A 24,217-nucleotide genomic window follows, 5' to 3' on the forward strand; every position below is an offset into this window, starting at 1 on the left:
GCACATTGATTAATTAATCATCGGCTATTGGATGTCAAACATTTGGTAATTCTGACATAATATTATACGTGTAGTCTCAGAGGAAACCCGCTAAATGTTTCCATTAGTAGCAAGGGATATCTTATATGCGCTTTCCCACATACAGGATATTACATACCACGGCCTTTGATATACCAGTCGTGGTTCTACGTCCGCAGTCAAGCCGAGAATAAGGAAGGCGGAAGGGAATGACTTTCAGTTGTTTGGGAGAGGGGAGGGGGAGACCTGATGCTGAAAAAGTTTGTTTGTTTTGTTTAACGACACCACTAGAGCACCTTGATTTATTCACCAACGGCTCTTACATGTCAAACATTTGGTCATTCTGACATATAATCTTAGATAGGAAATCTGTCTACATTTTCCCATTAGTAGCAAAATATATTTTATATTCGCTTTTCCACAGACAGGACAACACATACCACGGCCTTTGATATACCAGTCGCAGGGAACTGGTTGGGACGGAGGAACACAGATAATGGGCCCACTGAGATGGATGGAAGGAAGGAAGGATGGATGGAACATTCCTTTCTTTTCAAAACATACTATTTTCACACAAAAACTAAACAAACTACGATTTGATAGTAAATAATGTATCGACATATCGACATGTTATACAAACAGGCAAGAACAAAACGGTTCACTGTGTAAGAATTTACTTGATGACAAATTAAACGTGGTACTTTCAATCCATGCATTAATGCTTTATTGTCTGATTATACCATTGTTGTCTGGGTATTTTAATGAGGTCGTTAATTACACAGCAACATTCAATGCATTTACTTTGCGTAGCGTATGCAGAGTGAGAGTATTTATGTCCAAACATAATATACAAACTGAGGCACAAACGTAAAAGTTACATTCCATTTTATACAATTTTGTTTTGAAATAAGCACCTGTCTCTGTTGGATAGACAAGGACTGGAATATGGAGGTGGACACCAAGAGAAGTAGAAAGATACGATAACCTGCGAGATCAGGAACAAATAAGATGGAAACAAGCGAGAGGAATAGTATCTTTATTTTGTTTAACGACACCACTAGAGCACATTGATGTATTAATCATCGGCTGTTGGATGTCAAACACTTGGTAATTCTGACATATAGTCTTAGAGAGGAAACCCGCTACATTTTTCCTTTAATAATAAGGGATCTTTTATATGCACCATCCCACAGACAGGATAACACATATCACGGCCTTTGATATACAAGTCGTGTTGCACTGGTTAGAACGAGAAATCAAACGATAGGAAGGGAAGAAGGTAATGGGATACAAAAGCAAAATCTAATATCTTTGAGAATAAGATTTCGTGGGAAAATGTATAAATCATATTTAAATATAGATACGTTAGAGGTATTCATCTTAAATGCATTGGAATTCAAAGCGAAGTAGTTAAATTAGTACTAGGTAAAAATCAGAACAAACTGACGAATAATCATGATGACTAAAGTGGTATGTTTCGCTTTTCAACATGGTGGGTAAAGGGACGTAACTTCGTGAGTGTGAAACCTAAGAAACGTCAATATGATTGTCTTCGTCTGGGTTATCACTGTCAACTGTTTCGTCATTCTCTCTTTCACATATTTCTGACTGGCCACAGTGTCGATGGGGCACACTCGATTCGTCTTCTGTTTTCACGCGCTTGTATTTGGTTCTTCGGTTTTGAAACCAAACTTTTACCTAAAAAAATAGACAGACATAGAACTCAGCTTTTGTTATGTTGACAATACTAATTTTGGGCAACTAACAGTACACACTCAAAGTAATCTACGTTACGAGACCATGATTTTATGTTAAACTACTATCTAATTGTGAGTAATTCACCTGAAACACCCAACACAACACATTTCATGATAAGAGTATGTTCTATTGGATAGAAATACACTTTAAAAATAGATACTATAGCGCTGTTGTCATATCAGAAAATCACAAGAAATTCCAGGCAGCTAGGTGGGTGGGTATGTATGTAGGTTGATTTGTAGGTATGTAGGTAGGTTTCTAGGTATGTAGGTACTAATGTATGTAATATGTATGCATGCACGTAGGTGTGTAGGTTGATTTATTGGTAGGGTAATAGGTACTTATTTACATACATGCAGGTAGTCGCGAACGATTGGTCAGGTCCCGTATCGGTTACGCCTTGGTGTTATCCTATAACCGATACTTTGATCACGGTCAAGTTTTTGAAATGGAAATTGGAATAAAAAAGTTTGTTTTGTTTAACGACACCAGTGGAGTACATTGATTAATTAATCATCGGCTATTGGATGTCAAACATTTGGTAATTCTGACTCGTAGTCATCACAGAAAACCCGTTACATTTTTCCTAATGCAGAAAGGGATCTTTTATATGCACTTTCCCACAGACAGGAAAGCACATACCACGGCCTTTGCCCAGTTGTGGTGCACTGGTTGGAATAAACTGGAATGAGTGTAGCAATAACGGTTTGATGAGTGTCCATTTGTATTCAGGGTTTCTGTGTGGTGAAATTGTTGGGAAGGGATGGGAGGCCAGTCCAACCTAGCCAAAACCCATGCCTACGACCGAAATCGCCTACACCCTAAAGCAATCCTAAACCGCTGACGTTCGATCCCCGCCCTGCCTCCTCCTTCCTACGTACCCAGTCCAGTCGTGACACCGTCCAGAAAGTTGTTCAGTACATGGAGGAAGACTTCTCTCCTGACACTAGATAGCGGGACGTAGCCCAGTGGTAAAGCGCTCGCTTGATGCGCGATCGGTCTGGGATTGATCCCCGTCTGTGGGCCCATTGGGCTATTTCTCGTTCCAGCCAGTGCATATGTGGCATATCAAAGGCCTTGGTAAGTACTACCTTGTCTCGATATATCTGTGGTCCTTAACCATATGTCTGACGCCATATAACCGTAAATATAATGTGTTAAGTGCGTCGTTAAATAAAACAAATCCTTCCTTCCTGACACTACATGATACATAATGTGTATAACGTCTAGAACAGACGAGTGATTTAGGTAGCTAGGTAACTAGTTTAACGTGCTCATATATCACTAGGGTTTCGAACACGCTCATGCAGAGTCCGACCTCCGATATGATCGGGGCCCTGGCTCGGGACAGGAACAAGTGATTTAAACACGCAGTTCAAAGGTAATGCAATCATTGCGACGTCACTTGCTTAAAGTACATACAGATTAAAGTACGAAACGTGACATATTCGCCCATCTGTTACAGGGGAAAATCAAACTTTCTTTTCACAACTTTCGATCATGTTTGTAACCGACGACCGATGTTTATAACGTCTCGTTAGTTATGACTTGAGTTGTACATGTATATAGATCGTAGCTGGATGTAGAACATGCACCACACATTAAACATTACACCGACTTAGTCGCAAACCATTAACAATTAACAACTAACCCACTGTCCTGGGAAGACAGCCCAGATAGCTGAGGTGTGTGCCCAGAACAGCATGCTTAAACCTCAATTGGATATAAGCACGGAAATATGTACAAATCTAAAGATAATAGTTCATACTCCTTATCTTAATTTGTAGTCTAAACCGTACAGATCTAAAGAAAATAGTGCCTGCATGTCACAAGTCAAATGTATTTTGTAAATTATTATTATTATTTTTTGTATTGAGCTACATTGTCACTGTTCACTTTGTCAGTATGTTTTGTGTAGCTGAGGCAATGTAGCATTAGAAGTCAGAAATAGCTTGGTGTATAATTATTGACAGCCTTGTGCGTTACTATTAATGCAATAGAACAATAGAGCTGTAGCTTGGCTTGTAGTTGTTGAGAATGACTGTAGAGTGTGGGTATGAAATACTGTGTGGTGCATGCTTTGGGAGCTTGGGTGTGAGTAGTTTTGGTGAATAAAAGCAGTGTGGTGTAGTGTACTGGTCACTGGTAACACATTCTTTGGTAGAGACGTTTGGAAAAATATATTGGAACGAGATATGTGGGTGTACATTAAAAGCTGGTATAAGAGCGGTGAGTAGAATCATGTGTATATGTTTTACATTAAGCTGAAATGTTAAAGCTTGTAAAATATGTGATATGAGATAAATGTTGGTTTGTGGATCTTTATGTATTTAAACATTGTATGCATATTATGAGTTTGTGTAAACGAAGAAAGGAATGGATTATTAATTGAATGTATTAATAACTGAACTAGTTTATGAGCGTGTAATACATGTATGTATGTATGTGAACTAGTACTGGGTATGTGGTTAAATATGGATGTGGTACAATGTAGTGATTTCAATAATCTTTTGTTGTAGTTTTTATGCTACGTGAGATGTGCCCCAGGTGCGGTGGAAGTTATAACAAGAGGTGCGTCACGGAGTCAGGGCTGTCTTTCGTGATGTTGAGGGGTCTCTTAGTTCGTAAGAGATGATGCAATGGAAAACTGGATGGAGAACTGAGAGAGGTGGTGAATTCGGTGTTTGGTGTATCTAAGTAGATACTATGTGCTCCGTGGACTGAGAACTGGTTACTTGTGTAATAACATGACTTTGCAACTTGTGTGATTCATTGATAGTTTGTTGGTGGACTATTATGCAATATTATGTGACGACATAATATTGTAAACTATTGTTGTGAATTGGGTGTGAATGGTATGCGGGAATGAATGATTGTGTTAAATATGAAATCGATGGGTGGTATGAAAGGGTATGGTGTGTTATATTTGTGAATATTTATGAGATTATAGTAAATTAAAATTATTGTTTATATCCTGAATTATGTTGTTCTTCATAGTTGCTAGTACGTGACACTGCACTTTATCTTGAATTGTAGTCTAAACTGTACAGATCTAAAGAAAATAGTGCCTGCACTTTATCTTCACTTGTAGTCTAAACCGTACAGATCTAAAGAAAATAGTGCATGCACTTTATCTTAACTTGTAGTCTAAAGCGTACAAACTAAAAAAAATAGTCCGTGTACTTCATCTTGAATTGTAGTCTAAAGCGTATATATCCAAAGTAAACAGTGCCTGCACTTTATCTTCACTTGTAGTCTAAACCGTACAGATCTAAAGAAAATAGTTCATGCACTTTATCTTAACTTGTAGTCTAAAGCGTACAAACTAAAAAAAATAGTCCGTGTACTTCATCTTGAATTGTAGTCTAAAGCGTATATATCCAAAGTAAACAGTGCCTGCACTTTATCTTCACTTGTAGTCTAAACCGTACAGATCTAAAGAAAATAGTTCATGCACTTTATCTTAACTTGTAGTCTAAAGCGTACAAACTAAAGAAAATAGGAAATGGTTTATTTAACGACGCACTCAACACATATTATTTACGGTTATATGGCGTCGGGTCTAAAGAAAATAGTCCGTGTACTTTATCTTGAATTGTAGTCTAAAGAGTATATATCTAAAGGAAACAGTGCCTGCATTTTATCTTCACTTGTAGTCCAAAGCGTACAAATCTAAAGAAAATAGTTCATACCCCTTATCTTAACTTGTAGTCTAAAGCGTACAAATAGTCCGTGTACTTTATCTTGAATTGTAGTCTAAACCGTACAGATCTAAAGAAAATAGTTCATGCACTTTATCTTCACTTGTAGTCTAAAGCGTACAAACTGAAGAAAATAGTCCGTGTACTTTATCTTCAATTGTAGTCTAAAGCGTATATATATATAAAGAAAATAGTGCCTGCATTTTATCTTCACTTGCAGTCCAAAGCGTACAAATCTAAAGAAAATAGTTCATGCACTGTATCTTAACTTGTAGTCTAAAGCGTACAAACTAAGGAAAATAGTCCGTGTACTTTATCTTCAATTGTAGTCTAAAGTGTATAAATCTAAAGAAAATAGTCCGTGCACTTTATCTTCGCTTGTAGTCCAAAGCGTATATATCTAAAGAAAATAGTCCGTGCTCTTTATCTTCACTAGTTGTAAATTAGTCCCAAGTGAATCGTCACACCTTCCGGTTCTTTCGACCGCATATCACATTTAATGGTGTACGTATATAACCACCGTAATATATGAAAGGTAAATACAGTTTGCCCTTCTTCGTTTCTCGTACAGCTATTTGCCTTTAGTCTCCTCTTCCTCATTTACACCCTTCCATATCTACGCATTCTGTAAGGCGACCTAAGACGTCTTTCGGGAATACAGAAAACGGAAATCAAATGCACGGGCGCGAAGACTGCGCGTGACGTTTCCCTCTAAACTAAGGACGTATTAAATCCCAGATACACACCACTCTGCACCACGAATAATACACCTTCTTCGCGCTGGGCTAATGAAAAATCCGTTATGTAGTTTTCTTCTCCGAGTTTTTGAGTAGAAATCGACGGAATAACGCACGTTCAAATATTTTAGATCCTTCTATGGAGGAAATTACTTCTGCTATTCCTGTTGAATTAGGAGAAATAGTATTTCATCTGCGCCAGATTTTCCAAGATTATCCTATTTTACGGGACTAAAATGTAATTAGATGTTTACGTTACGTGTCAAAATGGAGTGGCGGAATAATGGTTGTTAGGCAAGCTTTTTGTGTTTCTCACATGTCGCAACACCATTAAACTCATTTTACCAGCCGTAATTGACTGCCCTCGTGGCAATATTTAATTATATAATCCATGTAATCCATACTGAACGTACAGCAATAATATTAATTTTAACACATTGCCCTTGGTATCCACACATAATAAATCAAAATGATGATGATGGTGATGATGATGATTATTATTATTATGATGATGGTGGTGGTGGTGGTGGTGGTGGTGGTGGTGGTGGTGGTGGTGGTGGTAATGATAATGATAATGATAATGATAATGATGATCATGCTGATGATGATGATATTCTAAATTACTTAATGTTGATTTCTGCAAATTGATTAACAATTATATTTTTATTGTATTAGGGCTTAATCTAGTAGGAACCGGTGGGACGCGGGGATGGGGGTAAGGTCACACACACCACTTGTGGACGAAAATGTATGTGGAGTTGTTTTTTCCCTTCCTATTCTCTCTCTCTCTCTCGCTCTCTCTCTCTCTCTCTCTCTCTCTCTCTCTCTCTCTCTCTCTCTCTCTCTCTCTCTCTCTCTCTCTCTCTCTCTCTCTCTCTCTCTCTCTCTCTCTCTCTCTCTCTCTCTCTCTCTCTCTATCTCTCTCTTCTCTCTCTCTCTATATATATATATATATATATATATATATATATATAATACATTAATCTGGCTTTTTTACACATATCAGGAAAATAGATACTGCGAGCACATTAGATATAGATAAGTATACATTATCACACGAGCGTGTGTAGAATACGAATTTTATACGGTGTGATATTTAACAGCTAGATGATTTCGTTTGAAACTCGATCTATTTCATAGGATAAAAACGTTTTAAAAACTCAGATTAGAACATCTCGTTATTGTTGCAGTCACGGCAAAATCATTACTTTGAATCTTTAGCGATGCAGTATTTTGTTTGTCTACGTTATTCTTATTTGGCTTGTAAATGTGAGTAAATTAACAGGCGTAAAGCGCTTTAGCACAATCTGATACAATTACAAATATCCAACGTTTGATAGACATGGCTGAGTAAACTTTGTCGTCAAAAGCGCTGTTTTCCACGCATTGAATGGGAACGTTTTTAAGGCCACCGTCAGAATGGGGTCTTTGTAAAGAGATAGTTTACGTTAGACTCGATAGCCCTGCCGTTAGGGTGGTGTGGCTCATCGCTTTGAAGGACCAACACCGTCACCGCAGCTGCTGAGAAAAGCTTGATGACAACGTCGTCTACACGTCTGTCAGAGAAAGGGCACGACATACGATACGATGACGTGGCACAGGTGATAAACTTCATAGAAGATTGGGTGGCGAATTATATATATATATATATATATATATATATATATATATATATATATATTCTCGGTGGTGTAGTTGCTAAGCCATCAGATACAAGGTTGGTAGGTACTGGGTTCACGTGTCGGTATCGGCTCTCACCCAGAGTGAGTTTAACGACTCTCTACTAACATCCACTAACTTTGACAGTCCAAATACCTGAGGTGTGTGTCCAAGACAGCGTACTTGAACCTTCATTAGATATAAGCACGTGAATAGCTATAACACTGTTATAATGTATTATTTCATTGAGTGTCATATCTACAACGCTGAACAGTTGCTAATTAAAAGAAGCTACTTATATTTTATGCGTGCAGGGATATTTAATATGCAATATCAGTCATTAAAACGTCTATTAGTCGGCAACATCTTCAGAATGGTAACAAACTCAGGACTGTCTCTTTAATCAGTATGTTTTCAGTTCGCTAATGACGTTGAACTGAACAACTCACCAGTATAACACATATACATAATATACTGGTGGAAAGAAATCAACGATCACACAGATAGCAACAAGAAATAATGACTGCATCAAAAATCAATTGATATTGTCAGAAGTTGACTGGCAACATATTGGCAGCACATTCAACACTACAGATATTCAATCCCACATTACAACTTGGTATGAAATACTGACATTACTACGCTAGTAGTGAATTAAATTTGGTCTACAATTCGATGTGTTCCCTTATTTCTTTCCATCAGTATATATATAACTTTATTCGCATTAGGCCTAACGGTCCTTGAGCACATGATATCTACATATATACAGAGATATAGTGTCAGTATACAACGTGTATAACGTAAAATAGCATTGACACATAATTCGGTTACATTAGTGATATAGGGCGCATGAGTATTAAGGTGTTGTTTATAAAATAAATAAATACAAAATTACAAATACACATAATATATATATAACAGACTTCTACGTATGCATTCACATTTACATTCACATGCAGGTAAAACTTAATTGTACAATATTATGTTTCTTTTTTCAAAGGCATTAGTAAGGTAAACAGTGGCATGTGGTACAAAGCAATATATATAAATGAAATGAATGAATGAATGAATGAATGTTTAACGAGACCTTGGGTGTCAAACTAGGGTCAATGAATAAATGAAGTGATGATCAACATCAATATAAAAATTCAAAAGGTAAATTAAAAAGCAATGTAAAGAACTGTGCAAAAATTAGAAATATCACAGGTAGGTAAAATTAAAAATTGAGAATAAAATTCAGTAACACGAAGATAGTTCAACAATAGTTCAAAATTATTTCATCACATTTCTTTTATCAAATATATCTTTCCTAGTTTGCAGTCATCTTAAGCAAACTAAGAAAGATATCTTTGATTTATTAATCATTGGCTAATGGATGTCAAACATATGGTCCTTTTAACAGTCATAGAGAGGAAACCCGCTACATGTTTCATTAGTAGCAAGGGATCTTTTATATACACCATCCCACAGATGGGACAGCACATACCACGGCCTTTGGTATACCAGTCATGGTGCATTGACTGGAACGAGAAATAGCGCAATGGGCACACCGACGGGGATCGATCCTAGACCGACCGCGCATCAGGCGTGCGTTTTACCACTGGGCTACTTCCCGCCCCGTAATGTTTTATAATTCTAGGGCCAAAGAAAATGGAATTTAGGATCCATCGGAGGCATTTTCTTATCTCTGTTCGCCTTGGTTATATATTCTTTCCATAATGAAAATATGAAAATAATAGTTTTATAATCATTTAAAAATAAGAGTCATTAATTTTTGTCAAAAGGTCAACTAAAAATAAATAAATTTTGGTATAGCGCCATACCCCCCCCCCCAAAAAAAATGGGGGGGGTGCATTTTACCCGTTTTACCCTCTGGCAGAAACCCTGATTGTATAAAAACATACCTGAGTTTCTGTTAGCCCTAACTTAGAGGCCAAGTCCTTGCGCTCCTGTCCCACCACATAGTGGTTCTTGTCGAAGGCGCGGTCCAGTTTGAGCAGCTGGTGGGGGGAGAAGGCGGTGCGGATTCGCTTTGGTTTACGGTAGGGGTGGAAGAGAAGCCCGGAGTCGGTGTAGCCTGAAACATGTGAACGTTGACAAATTATTGCCATGGTTACCGTTAACTGCTACATCAGAGGCGGATTCAGTGGAGCCAGTCTACCCCCCACCCCATCCCCTCCATTTTTAAAGTGAACTGCGCCCAAGCAAATTATGTATTATGTATGGAGGAGGAAACGTTTGAAATATGTACTGGACCACAAATGAAATACGATTTTTTTGTCTTCATAATTTATTTTAAATTATTTACTTAAAACCGGCCTCTGTGGCGTCGTGGTTAGGCCATCGGTCTACAGGCTGGTAGGTACAGGGTTCGGATGCCAGTCGAGACATGGGATTTTTAAATCCAGATGCCGACTCCAAAGCCTGAGTGAATGCTCTGCAAGGCTCAATGAGTAGGTGTAAACCACTTGCACCGACCATTGATCCATAACTGGTTCAACAAAGGCCATGGTTTGTGCTATCCTGTTGTAGGAAGCGCAAATAAAAGATCCCTTGCTGCCTGTCGTAAAAGAGTAGCCTATGTGGCGACAGCGGGTTTCCTCTAAAAATACAGTGTCAGAATGACCATATGTTTGACGTCCAATAGCCGATGATAAGATAAAAAAAAATCAATGTGCTCTAGTGGCGTCGTTAAATAAAACAAACTTTACTCTTTTTTATTTACTTAAAATTCCATTACCTTTTGTTTCTATTAAATTAAATTTTAGGCAAAATTAATTTGATCATGTTTTAAAATAATCTCGTTACTTTTGTTGTTCATTAAACATCTACAACCTACAAACTTAAACTGTGTTTAAATCATGTATGCTTGTGGGTCGCGACAAATCCACCAGTAATAACACAATAATATACCCCCGTGATAATTTTTGGAACAGCCCTAACCATAAGCGTACAAGACAGGGGACACGGGTCGTAACTGCCCCCTAGTCCTGGAGCAAAACCTTAAATTCGGGCAAAAATTATACAGATATTCGGGGGAAATGTGCAAATCTGAGACCTTTTCACCATGTATTTCCATCAATCTACCCTCAAAATTAGTTGTAATTCATGTAAAAAAAAAAAAAAGCCTAGTGATTCGTTTGCAATCCTATATATCATAGCTGTTTGGTAGTAATGCTAAATATGAATACATGTTGTTATGCAGATTCGGACATTTTCGTTTTAATTCGGGCAAAAGCCAGCCCCCCCCCCCCCCTCCCCCCCTACAAAAAACAAAAACGAGAGTCCGTACGACTATGAGTCCTAAGATATTTAAATTGCTTCTTTATATCTTCTATGATATAGTATAGATCTGTTCCCAGGGCAAACAAAAAAGAGAAATGAAGAAGTAAAAAAAAGAAAAGAAAAAAAAGAACCTACTGTCCAGTTGACATAATACTCATTCAAGTATGTGTGTAGGGTCAATACGGCCATGCCGGGCAGATAAAGGTTTGCTTAAACGTGTGCTTTGTGAGATTTGCATAAACCAACACTTGGTACATTGATTGTCGTACTATCCGTAAGATTGGTGGCAAGGTCTGCTGCCAACTGTGTAATTAAGCACGTCAATAAAGCCGCCATTATGGTGGAAATTAAAAATGCGTAGACTGGTTGAATTAATTACTGCGTTGATGGGCCGTGTGCAAACAGTGAGATATCTTGAGGTGGGAGGGTCCATGTTGATCGAGCTGTGGAGCGTTGGTTCTCATTAGAGGCGCTAATTGTGCGGTTGTTTGTTTGTCGCTACTTCTTCTGTCGGCCTTGTGTGACGTCACAATGAGCGGCACATATTTACGCGTTGGTTGAAGTTTTTTGAGGGGTCATTTGTGTACATTAAACCAATGGACACGCATTTAATAGTCGCAGAGCATTACTTTCAACCAAAGTGCGATGAGTACTTTTTGGACCCGTTGGATTTAAAAACATAAAAAAGAATTAGCCTATTATACATAGGCGTAGACTGGGAGGGGTCCGAACCCCCCTCTAAGGGTAAACTATTAAGCTATTCATATTATATTAATCATATAGGTACCAAGGAAAACTGTAGGGGTTTGCAAGGTTTATAGTCGACCCCACCCACGCCCACAGATCCAAACTACGCTACGTCCTGGTAATAAAATAAAAGAAACTCACATACAATAATAACCCAGTCAGATACCACATTGTTTGATCCAATCAAATAATTCCTCATTACAAAAGAACAAAAGTAAGAGCCAATCAAATAATTAGTTACAGTCAAGATCGCAAGTATCTTCAACATCGCTAACAACAAGCTTGCCGTTACGTACATAGTGATAATCGTTTACACTCGGGCCGTTACACAACGGCATAAGAGGAATATATACATAAACATTTTGTTATATACACGTGACAAGATGGTTGACAGTAAATACATTAATTACAATACATTCACAAACACATATACAAACATATACAATCACGCACATCAATATATTATGTAATAATACAGATATTTAATACAGATATACGGGTATCCAAGTACTTATAAACGAATAGATTGTTAAACTCGTATATGGTGCAGTGGATAATGATAGTATTTTGTTAAATATGTTTGGTCAAGGGCGTTTGAATTCATTAGTTATTATATTTATGAAATATGATATTTTCTTTAGGGTACTAATTCGTTTATTCTCCATTAGTTCTCTAAATTTATAAGTACTTGGTCGCGTATAATAATATGGGTGTAGCAACTGGACTCTTGAATTATTTAAAAAATGGCAAATATTATCAGTATTATAATTACCTCCAATAAGATAATCGACTATTTCCGTTTCGTTCCGTATGAATTGATTCTGACCATGGTTTATGAGGTTTATTATACACGACGTGTGTTTAATGATGAACGTATGATACAGCGATCTTGGCAGGACATTCTAGCGAGTAGCGCTGCATGGGTTTGAATAAAAACCTATGCAGTAGCAGAGTTTCGAAATTAATTTGTATAGATGCAATTCTCGCGAACGTCTTCCAAATAAAAAAGTTTGTTTTGTTTAACGACACCACTAGAGCACATTGATTTATTAATCATCGGCTATTGGATGTCAAACATTTGGTGATTTTGACATATAGTCTTAAAAAGAAAACCCGCTACATTTTCCCATTAATAGCCAGTGATCTTTTATATGCACCATCCAACATACAGGATAGCACATACCACGGCTTTTGATATACCAGTCGTGGTTCACTGGCTGGAACGAGAAATAGCCCAATGGGCCCACTGACGGGAATTAATACCAATTCTTCCAAATAAGACTCAGTCGTCGTGACTATTTTTAAACTGGAGAACACGTCACCTTGTTCCTAATTCTATACGGCTGTGGCCTACAACAGATTCTACATCCAATAGCCGATATATATTTTTAAACTGGAGAACACATCACCTTGTTTCTAGTTCTAGTTGTTTAACGACAGCACTAGAACATATTGATTAATAAATCCTCGGCTACTGGATGTCAAATATTTGTTAATGCTTATATGCATTTTCCTACAAAGAGGACAGCACATACCACAGCCTTTTATATTACCAGGAAGTACTGACTGGGATCAGGAAAAAACAAACAGATAATGGTTCCACTGAGAAGGTTCGATCCTGTGACCAAAGCTCCTCAGACAAGCGCTCTACCGACTGAGCTAGATCCCGCCCCCTTTAGCTTCCGACAAATGTGTCCATGCACTGTGGCATTCCTAAACACTTGTTATTTTAGTTACATCTCAGACCTATTAATCGTATTTGCGGTACCTTTTTCTTTGCCGCACTTTTCCTTCTCCCCCCCCCCCTTCTTCTGGGGTTTGGTTGTATTTCTTTTATATTTTTTTACGTGTAAATATTGTATAGAAATATTTTTAAATGTTTTTATTTTCTTTAGTGGTAGTAATAATATAGCAGAACAGCGAAAATATACAACTCTATTAAGGCTGCTGGCAAAAAAAATATATAGGCTACTTCTATTTCGTTTCTTTTTACGTTTTCACTTACTTTAATTAGTTATGGATCATTGCCCGGATGTCACTTTGTCGCGCTAATTTGTCATAATGGAGGGCTTTGAAAAGCGAATATAAACTCGGGTGGTCCCGGCTGAACTCGTGTGGTCTTGGATCGCGCTCACGAACTCAAAGACAACAAATACATATATCTGGACGTGTTACTTACTAAAAGGACTTGGCACCTACTTTACCACTGACAAGTGTATGCAATATTTCCGCGCCGCTTCTGTAATGAATTATAGATTAAGTGTGTGTTAATAGATTGGTTTCAACAATGACACTTAGGGCGGAGATACTCGCTCGGCGATGTGGGTTTCTCAATTCAGCTGAACAAATTAAGAATCTTCGAGTGTACCCGATTTTTAAAAAATTCTTTTGACCCATTCTCCCATGAAAAGCTCTTTTCTCCTTTTTCAAGTGTGGTGCTCATACTAAATGGGAGGAAATTAAACTGGGAATAAAAGGATCGTCACTCTTCACGTGCTAATGCTGCCTAATAACGCCCACAGATTATTTAAATCTCTTTAAAAACGTTAAGAGACGCACCGCTGTGTACCTTCGTGTTGGGAAATGCATTTACGTTATTTCCACCACCTTGTGAGATGTACCCTAATCAACAAGTTACATACCTCGGCAGTAACGCGGTCGAGGGAGGTAGAAACACGAAACCTACCACATTGACTGTGGCTTGTTTTTTCCCAGCCGTTTGTGTGTGTGTGTGTGTTTAGTAATCTTTAAAATAATTACAAAACCAAATATCGACAGCTGTTTTAGGTGTTTAGTCATTTTTAACATAATTACGAAGGCAAGTTTCAACAGCTTTTTTGATGGTTAGTAATCTTTAAAAAAATATTAAAAAAGAAAATATCAAGAGCCTTTTTCGTCATTTAATAATCTTTAAAAATAATTACGAAAACAAAATTTAATATCAACTAATGGAATGGATTTTTAATGACACCCCAGGCACAAAAATACGCATTGACTATTGGAAGTGAAACAATGGTAAATATATTATTATTCTTATGATGATTTACTTTAAAATAAAAACTATGTAATTGTATATGCAAAATTACAGCGTAAAGAGATATGGGGGGATACAAATACAAATATCAAGGTAAAAATGTTTTTAAAACTTAAAAATCAATTCTACGCGAAATTGAAAAAATAATCCACAATAGATGATAACACTTCATCAAAATATTGAGCACATATCAACTATGACCATGGATTTAAGCTGATAATTGTCTCCAGTGTTGTTTTCAGAATGTTGGTATCAACACGCTGACTTGATAACTAGTGCCTTTAAGAGATTCGGTCGAAAGAAAAAGAAATTGTCTTAATAACCCCTCAGCACATGTTAAAGGGACATTCCTGAGTTTGCTGCAATTTTTAAGATGTTATTGACAAACAGACTTTTTAACGATTGTAATTACATATCAATTATATTTTTCTGCATAAAATATTAGTGGCTGTATATTACACGTGTTTTTGATCGTTCCAATATTTGTACTAGGTTAAATTTTATTTTATTGCCTAAAAAGAACACCTTTTTTTCGTACGTACGAAATTATTTGAAGACAAAATACAGTTTCGGCTTCTTACAAATATTAAGACGATCAGAAACACATTGAATATACAGACACTAATATTAAAAATAAATAAAAAATGTTTAATATGCAAGTTTAATCGTAGAAATATTTGATTAGTCGGAAATATCTTACAATGCAGCAAACTCAGGAATGTCCCTTTAATCAATGGCTATTAGGTATTTAGCATAAGACGCCGCCACACGACACGAGTGCCTCGTACGAAATAGCCGATATTTTCTCCATACTGCACTCGGTGCAGTTTATGAGAATAAAATTCTTGTCTTGTCTTGTCTTGACAAGACAACCATTATGATTCCGTTGCTTTCTGTGCAATCAGCTGTTCTCGTACGAGTTGTTAACTCATTATGTGCTAGAGAGCCGGTATTGGGACACGATCTCTGCACCTATAAGTTATAAACCACAAAGCGTGGTGTCCGTTAATTTGTACATGTAATTTGTTTAGTAAACTTGTGTACTTTTGACCGCCTCAAATAATGTGGAGTTGTTTTTAACGACTTCTATTACGGTAATTTTGTTTTGTTTATGCTATTGTTGATTATACTTATTTTCGTTCTTATATCCAATTAAGGTTTAAGCACGATGTCCAGGGTACACACTTCAGCTATCTGGTCTGTCTGTCCGGGACAGTGGGTTAGTGGGAGAGAAGTCGTTGTAGTGGCTATACACCTAACCATTGAGTCGCTTTAGGTGGCAGCCGGTACTAGGAGGAGGCGAACCCAGAACCTCAAAGCCATAATTCTGATGGCTTCACCACAACACCACCTCGTATAACGTGGAGTTGTTGTTACAGGGCCGTACCTTGATCAAAATTCTAGGGGGGGGGGGGGGTGCACTACTTTTTATAAACAAAGGAAACACTATACAAATTAAACACTGAGATGTGTATGCTATTTTCTAGAGTAAAAAAAAAACACGAAAAAAAGTGAGATTCTCAGGGGAGCAACTGCACCTTGCCTCCTGCCTCCCCCCCCCCCCCCCCCCAAGGGTATGGCCCTCTATTAACGTTCAATTTAACTTATTTTCGTGCTTATATCCAATTAAAGTTCAAGCACACTGTCCTGGGCACACCTCAGCTATCTGGGCTGTCTGTCCAGGACAGTGGGTTAGTTGTTAGTGGTTACACCTACCCACTAAGCCGTTAAAACTCGCTCTGGGTGGGAACCGGTACCGGGTTTCGAACCCTGTACCTACCAGCCTGTAGTTCGATGGCAAAACCACGATCCCACCGAGGCCGGTTTGTTATTAACGACCCCTGTCACGGTAATGTTGTTTTGTTGGTGATTACTTTTCGCCGATGTCTACAACGTCACGCAGTAATCCAATGAGAAGTGAATCAAAGTGACGATTTGCTCAATTGGGAGCGTTTATCTTTCATCTCCGTAGTTAGTGGATGTCGTGTGATCTCGCGTAATCTCTGCGATAACCTCCTGCAATCTGCGAGGTTTTTGTTGCGGGACTGCTCTTTCCAAGATGGCGTCGCCGTCTGATGGATTCACCATCGTGTTAATATTGATAATGTCCCTTAATTGGACCAGTCGACTTCGTACATCGATCATAAGTAGTCAGCGAACCGAATCCCAATTCCCCCCTCTGTGATCTTGGCGTGAATATTTAGTCTTGATTAATGACAACTAGATAATAATTAGAGGCTCGGTGCATTTTGTCACCATCCAGTCACAAATCCTCGTTACTTTCATTGCCTTTGAATTTGCGATTAGCGATGATGAACAAAGGTTGATGACCTATTGTAATGAAATACCGTTTGGTAAATAATTCAGTGAGATGTAACAATGAAAATTAAAATCAATTTTTATTTATTTCTGTTTGTTTGTAACTCTAATAATTGTACATTAATACCAAGTGTTGTTGTATATCTTTGCTCTTTTGTTTGGGGTTTAGGGAGGGTTTGTTGTTTTTAATGTTTTGTAAATTGTGTTCTACAACTTTTAGGCTTTACCATGGTTTGGGTTTACTTTTATTGGCCCGGCTTCAGAATTATTGGATACATTAACGCTTAGAAATAATAAGTGATTGCTTAATTCATTATTAAGTCTTATCTAAAAATACTAACTTTTTTTGTTTGCAAAAAAAAAAAGAGGCCTTTTTCCTCTAATATTTAGGAAATATTTACAGAAGGCTAAGGCACTTTTAAAATAAAGTATACAAACGTAAGGTGTCATCAGAATTACCGTTTTCTGGACCATCACGTTATAGGTCACGATTAGTTCTGCCAGTAATACCACTAGAGCTGGGCAGTGTACCATATATACCGTTCGGTATCGGTATCATGTCAATACCGATTTACCATACCGAGCAAATCTCAAAATACTGAAATCTCGTTATTGAAAAATGTCATCCGCCATTTAGTACACTAACAATATATCTAATGAACGCAAAATGGCTGAACCGAAGAGAGGTGAGAGCCTTGTGTTTGGAATTTAATTTTATTTAAATTAAAGTAGCATCAGTACCGAATAGCGTACCGATAATCACCCCCAAAATACCGATACCGATAACGATACCGAACCTGAAATTTCAATACCGTCCAGTTCTAAATACCAGGTGCTAATTGATCTTAGTTTAAGGTTTCAAAATAATGCTTCGAAATAAGGGCGGGACGTAATTCAGTGGTAAAGCGCTCGCTTGATGTGCGGTCGGTTTGGGATCGATCCCCGTCGACGGGCCCATTGGGCTAATTCTCGTTCCAGCCAGTGCACCACGACCGGTATATCAAAGGCCGTGGTATGTGCTATCCTGTCTGTGGGATGGTGCGTATAAAAGATCCCTTGCTACTAAATGGAAAAATGTAGCGGGTTTCCTCTCTAAGACTATTTGTCAAAATTACCAAATGTTTGACATCCAATAGCCGATGATTAACAAATAAGTGCGCTCTAGTTGTGTCGTTAAACAAAACAAACATCTGCTTCTAAATAATGTTTTCTATGCTCTGATCTTGTAATTTTTTAACATCTTCTTTGTATTTTATCTCGAGGTCCGAGCTTCTCTTACCAAATTTCAAAATTATATCAGCGAATTGCACACGCTTTAAATAATATGATTCTATTAATCTCAGCAATCAAATATACTGAATGACAAAAGAAAGTTTTCGTTGATTTATTTTAAAGTATTCAGTTTGAATCGTATTAGTTTGTGTGCCCATTAAAATGTCCAATGTCTTGTGGACATTTTGAGCTCATTTTGACAACCTAGTTATCGAAGTAATTTTATTATGAATAAAATATACAGATACAGAGGATATTCATGTTTTTGTCAAATATGATTTAAATCTCATCGAGTGAAGTTTGCAATCATATCTCATGAGTCGCGCTTGTGCGACGAGTGTGATATAATTGCAAACTTCACTCGATGAGATATAAGTCATATTTGACAAAAAAACATGAAATTTTCTATTTATTATACAACTTTTGGCAATTTCCTTTATTTTTAAAATGCCAGCAGCAAAATAGTTCCGGCTTTCTTACAGTGAAGATAACACTTTCTGCAGTGACGATAACACATTTTAGAGTGAAATAGTAAAATTTTCACTCTAAAATGTGTTATCGTCACCGAGTGCCTGATAACACTTTTATTTCACTGATATTTTAAGATATTTCACTAAATAACAAATATTAAAATATTCACGTTTCTTATGTTGTTCAGTATACAGAAAACACGTTACATGTGTGTGTAATGTCAGATTATTTATTGTTAAGCCCTACTTGTAACCTTCCATCGGCTAATCTTCGAGTAGCGATATTAAACGTGTATGAGTTAAGATCACACAGAAGTAAAGTACTGTAAATATGTTACATGATATCAACATAAAGAAGGCAATTGGTGTTAGTTAAAATAAATAAATGTATATGTTACATGAGATAAGTAATTGGGTAACAGATGTCAAAACAACAATAAACTGTCTTTTAAAGAGACAATCTCGCCACCTCATCTTTATAAATGCGAAATTTAAATTTTGTTTGAATGAGGTCACATTTTATTAAACTATTTGTCTTTTTTTCTGTCTGTCTGTCTGTCTCTCTGTCTGTCTGTCTGTCTACTAGCTATCTATATCATTTTTTACTAATACAAAACACAGATACTACAGTTTTAGTAAACTCGTGTTTTTTTCTTTATCAATGGATATTGGCAATTGTTTTGATGCAACACACAAGTGTTGTCGCCATCTTTTTAATACATTATATAGCTAAAAGGTTCACATGGAACTGTCCCACAGGTTTGCCATAACTAACAATGAATGTTTATGTTACTTAAATTGGAGATAGAAGCTAATTTAATTTGAAGAATGATGCGTCTCAAGAACCAATGTAAAATGAATTATCTATACTAAATTCTTAAATATTAAAACTGTACTCAGTATTGATACTTTAAACATTAGGGACGAGTCATAACTTTTATAAAATAATTACATTACATGTACAAAAAATGTATATGGTTGCTATGGTATTCAAAATGGCAAATAAACAGTGTCCAAACGTATAAATGCACTTCCATAAACAATGTTTATCTATTTATTCAGTCCTTCTCTAATTTCACACTCAAAACTGTTATGTTTTCTTACTAGGTCTACGTACAAAAATAAAACAAGAAACGCGCGTTCTGTTTGTCGTGTCGTAAAATATACTGTATACCTGTAAGTATGTAGAAAACACGATGATTTCAAGTATGGTAATTTAAACAAAACAATTCTTTAAGCCCTTACATGGAAGATAATGTTTAATATTCACCTCTAAGAATAAATTTAAGTACTTTGCCATCACCACCAAAATATATTTAATAATACCACCTACAATTCTAAACATAATTTAATAGTGAAAAGATATTGTTAGCAGTTAAGTGTTGACATTTTAAGATAGATGGATTGAAAAGTGATAGTTTAATAGTTACAGTAAACAGTTATCTTCCAGTTCTGACTTTACTCCAACTTAACACAGAAAGCCTTGGTATTCACTCAAAATACATTTGTGGTATGAATGTTATCGATTATCGAAGTTCCATTAAATCCGTGCTTATGAGAAAACGACACACATTTGGAGTATTTTTAATGTGTCTTTTGGACATAATAGTTACTTTTTAAAAATCATAAAATCCCTGTTTTTATTTAAATTCAATTCGCCAGTACTATTTCGACTGTTAGCAAATAATAGCACTGATTATTTCACGCTTGTTGCAAAACGACACACATATCTGTCTAAAGGGTCGTTTTGCAATATAGTGTTGAATTACAATGTTTAAAACCAATATTAATAGCCTCAATGTGTAGGTCTAATTATTCATCCTAAAATCAAATTGTGTCTTGTAGTAAAGGTATTGATTACATTACAAGGTTCACGTTTATTGCAAAGCGATATATGCCGATTTTAATACAGCCTTTTGTATAGTAATACATTTGTAAATGTAAATGTATTAACAGTAATTTATTAGTCATAAATTGCTGTATTGCATTTTTAAAAGGATCATTCTGAGTTTCTGCATTATAAGATCTTTGTTAATAAATTCTTTTAACGACTAGTTTTACATATTAAATATATATATTACTGTTTAGAAGGTCAGTGTCTGTATATTCAACGTGTTTCTGATCGTCCTAGCGTTTACAAGTACTCCAAACTGGATTTTGTCCCCCAATAATTTCGCACGTAGAAAACAAATATTTATTGGGAAATAAAATGAAATATGACCTAATACAAACACTAAGATGTACGGAAACACATTTAACATATAGCCACTAATATTGTATGCAAAAACAAGTGTTTAATATGTAATTTTATTCGTTAAAAAGTCTGTTAGTCAGGAACATTTTAAACAACTTTAGCAATCTGGTATACTCCTTTAACGTCTACATTCTATTACAGCGTGGATTTGTTTGGGTTGTTGTTTCTACATCTTCATTAATTCTATATAATTGTTACTTCCATATAAATAATAATGCATTGGGCCACGTGGATATTTTATATAATATATATTTGAGGTATCCTCTTTTGTGGTATAAATATTTAAGTGTTACTGGTAACATTATATTATTTTATATATAAATATATATGTATACCTACAAAATGTATATTTTTTGGCAAAAATAAAATGTGTAAATGTTATAAAAGACTCCATTTACAATTATGGTCAAGTCTCAATGCGTATGTGACTAACAATTAACGTCTATGGTAGACTTAGTGTTGCATGTTTATTGTCTATTAATAATAATTATTGTTTATAGATAATAATCGACAATGTAGATTCTTTTTAAACACATGTAGATTTGTTGTAGCAGTTTCATTTAAGCAGTATCTCTAAAATTGCATGTGTACTGCATGTAGAATAAACGTGCAATATAATAATTATATTACATGTAACTAACCAACTACATGTAATTAAAAACTAACTAACTATAAAAAACTGTCTCACTAAAAACTAACTAAATAACATATCATCATTATCATCATCATCATCATCATCATCATCATAATCATCATCATGACTACTACTACTACTATTACTACTACTACTACTACTACTACTACTACTACTACTACCACCACCACCACCATTATTATTATTATTATTACTTCTATTAGTAGTAGTAGTAGTAGTAGTAGTAGTAGTATTAGTAGTATTATAGCACCTACCTCTATATACGATAGTTCACGTTTAAAATAGGTTAGCCTATTCTTCGTGTTTTACAAGTCTTCACGTGTATTTACAATTCGTACATATCGAAATAATAGTAATTGTAATATAAACGAATAGGTATTATTTTCATACAGTTAATACGAAATATGAATGAATATGTCAGTTCACAATACAAGCAGACTTTAATATAGAGGTATTTCAGGTTTTGCTGTTGTTGTTGTTGTTGTTATTATTATTGGTATTGCTGCTGCTGATGTTGTTGATGATGATGTTGTTGATACTGGTATTGATATTTTTTGTTGCTGTTGGTGGTGGTGGTGTTGATGTTGTTTTTGTTGTTGTTGGTGGTGGTGGTGGTATAGATACTATTATTATTGTTGTTGTTGTTGTTGTTGTTGCTGTTGCTATTTAAAATATTGTATGATCGGAACTGGTCCAGAGGGGTCACATTGTGTCTGGAAGTCATTTAATTATAATATATTTAACCATAAAGTAATGTTATTTGTAGCATATACACTGAACAACAAAAGAAACGCATACATTAATCACGGGGCGGCATTTAGCTCAATGAGTGGTCGCTTGTGTCGCAGGATCGAACCATATATGTGGATCCATTCAGCTGATTGGTTTTTCTCGTTCCAACCAGTGCACCATAACTGGACAAAGGCCGTGGTATGTGCTTTCCCGTATGTGGGAAAGTGCATATAAAAGATCCCTTGCTACATTAGGGAAAATGTAACGGGTTTTCTCTGATGATTACGTGTCAGAATTACCAAATGTTTGACATCCAATAGCCGATGATTAATTAATCAATGTGCTCTAGTGGTGTCGTTAAACAAAACAATCTTTAACAAACTTTATTTTAATTTAGGTTCCTTTAATTCATTTTAAAATATTCATTTTCAATCGCATTATGTTTTGTGTTTATTAAAATTATCAATATTTTGTGAACAATTCAGACCTATTTTAAAAGTGTATTTACCCAATTAATTGGTGATTTTCACATTCATATACTGTCAAAGGGACCACCTTAGTTAAATTGGGACGTAGGTGGCAGCATAACACATTTTTTGTCAAGTTTTCAAATATTGAGTAAATATTACACGTCAACACAACATGCTATTTAAGTAGTTAGTTATCTAGTTATGAAATTAGTCTAGTTATCTAGTCATCTAGAAATATGTTGCTATACAAACCTGGAATTGCATAATTGAAACAGTGATTTTGCCTTGTCATCAACCAGGGATGGAGTTGCTGAGACTGTAAAGTTCTGTTCACAAGAAGTGGGTTCACGGACACGGGCCCTATTAGGGGGTACTGCCCCGGCCATAGAGACGTCCCTGCATCCAGAGATGGCGAGTATAGACCCCACGACCTCAAGGCCAGGGCGTGCGCGTTTGTGGCTTGATCGTGGCAGTGTCTGCTGAATGATGCCAACAGTTCTGGGTGGGTAGGGGGCACCCGCGATCCGGTATCCGTATTTCGTAACAAATGTCGTCTGAAAATGTCGTCTGCTTGGAAATTAGGTAAGGAACATTTGTCCGTTTCAGTTCGAATGAGTGATTCAATGCTAAACGAAGATGGTCGTTTGGCAGTTGGAATTACAGGCTTCATTCTTTTTCAGTTTTTACGATTTCTTGTTGTGTGGTCTTTTTTATTCTTGTACTTTTTCTTTATTTTTTATAACAGTGCGTCCATTTTTGCAGGAGGAAAACAATTCAGAATTCGACAAACTTGTTCCCGTTAATGGTTCTATTTCACAACCTAATTTTCTTTACTGAGATATAAATCAAATAAAACGTTTTTAGAACGGGGCGTCCATTTTTGCAGGCGGAAAACAATTCAGAATTCAACAAACTTGTCCCTGTTAATGGTTCTCTTTCATAACCAAACTTTTCTTTACCGAGATATAAGTAATTATAAAATAAGTATAATTTTGCTAAGAATCAATAAATATATAAGTCAAATAATAATGAAGCAAACATCTAAGTCCAGCCTGATGATAAAAGATGTTTATAAAAAAAAGAATGTGTAACCTGTTATCTGCTTG

The 24,217-nt window shown here is 36.2% G+C and overlaps 1 protein-coding gene across 1 annotated transcript; it reads right to left on the reverse strand.

The window, feature by feature from the left end:
* Positions 1–613: 613 nt before the first annotated feature.
* Positions 614–23,790, reverse strand: LOC121384206 (homeotic protein empty spiracles-like). The gene is made up of 3 exons (XM_041514482.1): positions 23,364–23,790; positions 9,778–9,950; positions 614–1,716 (listed from the first exon to the last, which is right to left on the reverse strand). The coding sequence occupies exons 1-3, from the start codon at positions 23,779–23,781 to the stop codon at positions 1,546–1,548; spliced, it is 762 nt and encodes a 253-aa protein (XP_041370416.1). The 5' UTR covers positions 23,782–23,790; the 3' UTR covers positions 614–1,545.
* Positions 23,791–24,217: the final 427 nt, after the last annotated feature.

The sequence above is a fragment of the Gigantopelta aegis genome, chromosome 10 (genome assembly GCF_016097555.1).
Source record: "Gigantopelta aegis isolate Gae_Host chromosome 10, Gae_host_genome, whole genome shotgun sequence".
Classification (NCBI taxonomy): domain Eukaryota; kingdom Metazoa; phylum Mollusca; class Gastropoda; order Neomphalida; family Peltospiridae; genus Gigantopelta; species Gigantopelta aegis.